We start from the raw sequence: 5,982 nt of genomic DNA, 5'->3' as shown, positions 1-5,982 counted from the left end.
GCCGGGCCGCCTCGCCTGCCACTTCAGCGCGAGCTACAGCTCAGGCCTGGCAGCTCATGGTACAGCAACTCCCCAGATTTTGTCAGTTCATGACAGGCCATGCACGACTGTTAAAAGATACTTCACCACATACGCAAGCCATTTTCCTCCTCCTCCTCTTCATCCTCCTCCACCCAGGAAGGTAGCTGGCTGTCACCACTGTCATTAGCGTTTCTGTGCTCTGGTGCTTCAGTTGGAGCATTTTCAGCTGAAACAGGAAGTGAGTTTGAGGAAAGATGACAGGGCAGTGGGAGAGAAAGCAAAAGGTGCACCACAGCCTTGCGTTACTAATGCCTACACAGCGTTCTTGCGCCTTGCTGCCTGGCAGCTGAACGCTTCCTCATCCCTGCAGGCAATACCTGCTTTCAGGAGCAAGACTACAGGTGCCGTGGAAATACTTGGGAGTTTTGAAGGCTGAGGGATCAGGACTGCTTCTTAAACGACAGCTAGAGTTCCAGAGAAATCAACTGCTCTGAGCACACCCAGAAGTGTAGGTGGACACGCGGTGAGTGGCCGTATTGTAAAGCACCGGCTCCCACACTGGTGTTACGGCTGCAGGTCACGCAGAGCGAACACCACCTCTTGTCCTCCCAGCTGGCTGGCTGAGGACTGGCAGCTCACAGTCAGTAACAGAAATAATTTTTATTTGTTTTGCTGTTGCTGGGCAAGTGACTACGAGAACAGTTAAGATCTGGAGATGTATTTACATTCCTTGTGCAGAGAAACTACCCACCATCACAGATCCACTCTGAGTTATAAAGAAGATAGAAGTGTCAGGAGTGGGATTTCTTCTACCTGTTTCACTCAGAGTCTCTCCCTCCAACTCCAAAAGGAAACTGTCAAAATCTTCATATGTGGACAGCAGGAACCAGTCACCTCTAACTTGCTGCAGCTCTTCTGGGACCCACTGGTTGCTTATGAACTCTCCAATCTAGGGAGAAAAGCCAACAGACAGGGAGATTGAACAGACCAAAAACCTAATCAATTCCCAAACTGCCATTAAAATCTTGAAGCTCTAAAAAGGGAGTTTTCAGAAAGCTCGGTAAAGCAGCCCTGATCCTATATTCCACAGAAAGTCCTTATTGGCAAAGAAAAAATAATAAGAGCTTTAGAGCCACAAGACATATACTATTTAAGCATCTTTGTTTCTAGGATATATTCCTTAACCTCCTTCAAAATAAGCTCTCTGGCATCCAGAAGATGGAGGCTGGAGTGAATCGAAGGAGCCAAGGCACCTCAGACTGCACATCCAGCAAGCCTAATGCACGGCTACTTTTTCAGCCCGTGCTAAAGCGTGAAGAGCAGACAAATAGGACGGATGGAAGTACCACTGCCCTATTTATGCCCTTCGATGCAGAAGAGTGTGGTTTCCATGGTGTGTCCCACTCACCCCAGGAACATAGAGTTTGACCATAGCCACTTCCAGGGAGCTCATCACATCTCTCCATCTACGGTTTTCCAGAAACACCTGCCCCGATACCATGGCAATGATTATCTTGTTACCGGTCTGGCTGGAGCCATGGCTCTCAAAGACTTCATCCCTGTGGAAACAGAAGCCTGGAGGTATTTCATGATGAAGCCGTGCCTGCAGAGCTAGAAACGTCAGCATTGGTGGTAGGGTGCTGATGTTCACTGAGCTCTCAGCACACGAGAATACAGACGTGCAAGACAAAGGAGTACGAGGATTTACACTTTCCAGGGACACTGTCCACAGCTGGTAACTCTGACTTCACAAGCACTTTCACAAGCAGCCTATGGGGCATTTTTACAGTGGGGGTCAGTATTGTTAGAGTCCTGCTACCGTGAAGAAAACGAGTCCAGAGGGAAAGCATGACTGCCAGAGAAGCAGCGGATCAGCAGAAAAGATGGGAAAGACCTTGGTCTGCAAATGAACACAGGCTTAAACAAGACCCACGTGACTGAATTTTCATTCCGAAATGCTGTGTCAGCCAGGCATGGCTTTGCCTCTTCACAATTTCTCCTTGTAGACCTGATGACCCCCCAGACAGACTCAGTGACAGGCCTCAGCTGGCAGAGCCTGTCACCAAGAGCAGCTTTGGAAAGCAAGGGGGTTGAGAGCGTCAGAGAAGAAGAGTAGAGAGGAGGTGCAGGAGGCTGGACTGATGCACGTGAAGCACAAGGAATCCCTTGAGTGTTCCTGGAGATACTTGAGACACGTGAACTCACAACACGTGCTGCAGTGTGGCTGCGATGTCGGTCCGTCCACGCTGCTGCTTGATGTTTCGGACTTTGAAGAAAGCCGTTAGCCTGTTGCAGCTTTCTTGCAGGCTCAGCTCAGTTTGGATCTGTGCTCCATCCTGCACCACAGCAAACCTGATCTGGACAAAGCAGACGGCAAAACAGAGCTGGTTAGGCAAGACCTAAGGCAGGATCCTGAAGTCCCTCAGAGTGCGGAGTTTAGTCCCAGACTTCACTGCACAAACACGGGAAGTACACACTGCAGGTAAGAGGGATGTCAGTTATCTTCACCCTTCCGTCTCCATCACACATTTGTATTCTGGTCATTCTTTGTGGACCAGCTCCAGAAACTGACTTAATTTTGTCTCAAGATGATGATTTCTCTCTCTGAAGTTCCTGTATTTATCTCGCTGGCTCGACCTTTTGGCTCAGCCTCGTTTTGTCCCCAGATTTAAATCATTTAAAGTAATGGATTATAAGCCCCATTCCTCATTTTTGTGTGTCCTGTTTCAAGGTGCCCTGAGACATTTACCTGATAAAATAGCTAAGCACGCTTCTGGCATGAAAACCCACTCCTAGCTCTCCCACTTCCCTCTGCAGCTGCTCCTCCTTGGCTCACTAACGCTTAGCCCTTGCATTAGAATACGTACAATTATTACCAGTGTCACTGTGAAATTTAAAGAGCAATAATTATGGGACCCAGGAGACTTGCCATTCGTCATTAGAGCTCTGGTCCATCCTGCCTGTCAGATTATGAGACTCTGAGGATGTTCACTCACCTTTGAGCATTTCTGCCACATTGACTTCATCATCTTGAGGACAGAGCTCTTGGCGTTCTGGAAATCATCTGGGTTGGTGTTCTCTGACCCACCCAGGATGACAGCAATCTCCGTTCCCAGTTCTGTCAATGCAGTTAAACAAAAACGGACATTTGAAGGGGCCCCTGCACAGCCTACCGTTTAGCAAGGGTTCAAGAACACCGGCATATTATTACACAACCAAGAATTTGACTCCAGCACCATCCAGCCATTCTGAAAGCAGGTCTAGCTGATGTGGTCTACACTCTAGTGACAGGTTTTATTTTTTAAAAGTCTCGGTTAATGATGTCTGTTTCAACGACTGAAATTTGCCATGACAAATAACTTCCAAAACCTCAATCTCTTTCCTCCTCCCCAGCTCTCTCCCACCGGCTGAGTCCAAGCTGCTTCAAAGCCAGCCACTGCAGGAGGAAGCAATGCTTGTTGCTGTCTCGCACTTACCTTTGCACATGTGGTTTTTTCCTGCGCTGTCAAAGAGCTCACCACAAGCACTGCTGGTGTCTGTGCCCACATTGCTGCTGGCGTCAGTAATCTTGCCTTTGCTGGTTTTACTTTGAATGCCGTTTAATTTGGTCTCAACTAAAGAATTTAAAAAGCAAGAAAAAATCCACACTCTACCTTCTGAAATTACTCTTCTAATTAGCACACCTTAAACTCAGGATCTGATTCCAGCCACATTCCCAGATTAGCAGAAGAGCTGAGGATCAGACTGTTACTAGCAGTTAGACCACTGAAGATGGAGCGAGACCACCTAGGTGTCGAATTTAACCCTGTCACCTTCTTTGCAGTGACAGCAAGAGGCAGAGGAAGGCTAGACAATCAGAGCAGCTCCCTGCTCCCCTGACTCAATACACAACAGCCCAGTTAAGCTGGAAGGAACCGTCTTAAGAGCCCAGGCACTTTTAAAAACCCCAGTGGATGTTTGTCACATCCATCCACTAAGAATGTTGATGCTTTTCTAAATTCTGGCTTAAGAGCTGGATCTTTTGCACGCATGGGACACCACAACAGAAAATCCCTGCTGCTGCGTGCTGATCTTCAAGGCTGAACCTTGTAATCCTGCAGAAGTCACTATAATACACGTTAAAATTCAGCTCTCGGTCTCTCCCAGCAGCCAAGAGACCTTGCTGGTCAGGAACTCAGAAGGGCCCTGCTGTTCGAGCAGAGCCTTGTGCTGCTGTCTCTCTGCCAAGGCACAGTACGGGCTTTGCTCCTATACCCATCTTGGTGAGGTTGAGGAAGGCTGAGCTGCGCAAGTCAGCGGTGAGCAGGGTGCAGACTCCGTTCATGTCCTCGGTAGCAGTGAAGGCTCGGCGGTGCTTCTTCTGCAGGCAAGCCTGGGGGGGAGGCAGGAAGGGCTAACGAATGATGAGCAAAGCCACAGGCAGAGATGACTGCAGATGCCACCTGGCAAACATTCAGCATCCCCTGCCCACCACTGAAAGCCTGGCGAGACTGAAAACCCACCTTCCCTGATGTGAGCCCTGCCACATCGGGTTACCCAGGACTCCAGCCCTGAGCAGCAGCAGAGTGGGGCTGGGAGGCTCACCAGACTGAGGTGCTAGCCTCCAAACCAGGGGCTCTCCTAAGCCTCCTCTGTCAGTCCTCCTTTTTCCCATGAGCGGGGGTGGCTGCAGTGAAGTACAAGGTCCACTGCAGTCCTCACCCGATGAGAAGGGCCCTTCTCAGTTTTCCCGCGTGGCTGGCAATGCACCAACCAGCCATTAGCCAGCCACGAGCTTTAAGATTTCATCCTTCTGTTATGTCTGCTCATTCGTATTTCCCAGCACAATACTGAGCGTTTTGGTAAATACAGTCGTTCCCAGACACAGATATTTTCTTACCAGGATCCAGTCTGAACTCCTGTCAATAGCTATGCCACCATCCTGGATGTTTTTGGAACCTTTAATCTTTCCTGAAATCGAAAGAATGAAGGAGGAGGGGATTGGAATTTAAACTGACACAGCGCTTGTCAGTCTGGGGTTAACAGAATAAACACAGAGAAAGGCCACAACTACCGAGCTCAGCTCTATCTGCTCTCCTAGAAGGAGCACTTAGAATTAATGTCATCAGCAACTTCAGCAGAATTAATATGTGGAAAGAAAAACCTCTGCCTTGTGTTTCAGTGGAGTTTAGGTGAAGACTTAAGCTGTGCCAGAAGAGGTCTTGCAGCCTCTGGACACATCACTCCCAACCACTGGGACCACGGGAGCCGTGGAGCACTGATCTACAGGGCCCAGCTGTGTGCCCACTTCTCTCCGAAACACCTCTGCACCCACTCTGCCCTTGGGAAGGGGAAGCGGGACTGTACCTCGCAGAGGTATCTCCTGGCACTGGATCTCCTCCTGCAGCACAGTGCATTTCCTCAGCCGGCCCTGCCCCTTGTCTGCTGAGGAAGTAGCCAAAATCCTGTGGAATGAGAAAAAAGGTGGAAAAAAGGGAAGGTGGCACAATGAGGCAGAGTCTTCTGGCAGTGTAGTGCAGTGCAAATCAACCATCTGTGTGCCAGCGTGGCCACCCACCATTCTGACCTCATCTCTTCCTTACTTGGACTCCAGTGTGGTTTTGAGCTGAATTAGCCACTAAAAAGGAAAACATTTATTTTCTCCTACAAATCATCACCCTTCCCATTACCTGAACTAAGGAGAGCTATCCCAGACCAAGGAGGAGGTCTGGAAGGGACTTGCCCATAAAATACTGGCAGATCAAGGGAGGCCGGAGGTGCAGCGGGGAAGTCCAAGCATTAGGAAATGGCAGCATTGCTGTATGAGACGGAGAATGTTCTTTGAGTCAGCTGAGTTCTGCTCAGGGGGTAGAAAAGTTTCTTTATCCCAAAACTTAAAATATACTGTCTGCCCCCAGCCTGAGCAATCTACTCAGCACAATATAGGTTACCTCTATGGCAACCGCTTGCGGCTGGCTTCTC

General features: G+C 49.2%; 1 protein-coding gene across 1 annotated transcript in view; it reads right to left on the bottom strand.

The window, feature by feature from the left end:
* The window catches only part of LOC104495669 (integrin alpha-E-like), a 19,285-nt gene that overhangs the window by 10,957 nt on the left and 2,346 nt on the right, over window positions 1-5,982 (bottom strand). The window contains exons 3-11 of the mRNA XM_010138665.1: window positions 5,368-5,465; window positions 4,901-4,971; window positions 4,276-4,393; window positions 3,498-3,635; window positions 3,018-3,139; window positions 2,227-2,378; window positions 1,430-1,580; window positions 835-970; window positions 134-247 (exon numbers count right to left, since the gene is read on the bottom strand). Coding sequence (XP_010136967.1) covers window positions 134-247; window positions 835-970; window positions 1,430-1,580; window positions 2,227-2,378; window positions 3,018-3,139; window positions 3,498-3,635; window positions 4,276-4,393; window positions 4,901-4,971; window positions 5,368-5,465 — 1,100 coding nt within the window. The remainder of the gene's footprint in view (window positions 1-133; window positions 248-834; window positions 971-1,429; window positions 1,581-2,226; window positions 2,379-3,017; window positions 3,140-3,497; window positions 3,636-4,275; window positions 4,394-4,900; window positions 4,972-5,367; window positions 5,466-5,982) is intronic.

The sequence above is a fragment of the Buceros rhinoceros genome, unplaced genomic scaffold, assembly GCF_000710305.1.
Source record: "Buceros rhinoceros silvestris isolate BGI_N320 unplaced genomic scaffold, ASM71030v1 scaffold36726, whole genome shotgun sequence".
Lineage (NCBI taxonomy): Eukaryota > Metazoa > Chordata > Aves > Bucerotiformes > Bucerotidae > Buceros > Buceros rhinoceros.
Note: the sequence above shows the minus strand (reverse complement) of the source record. Positions and strands in the feature narration are given on the sequence as shown.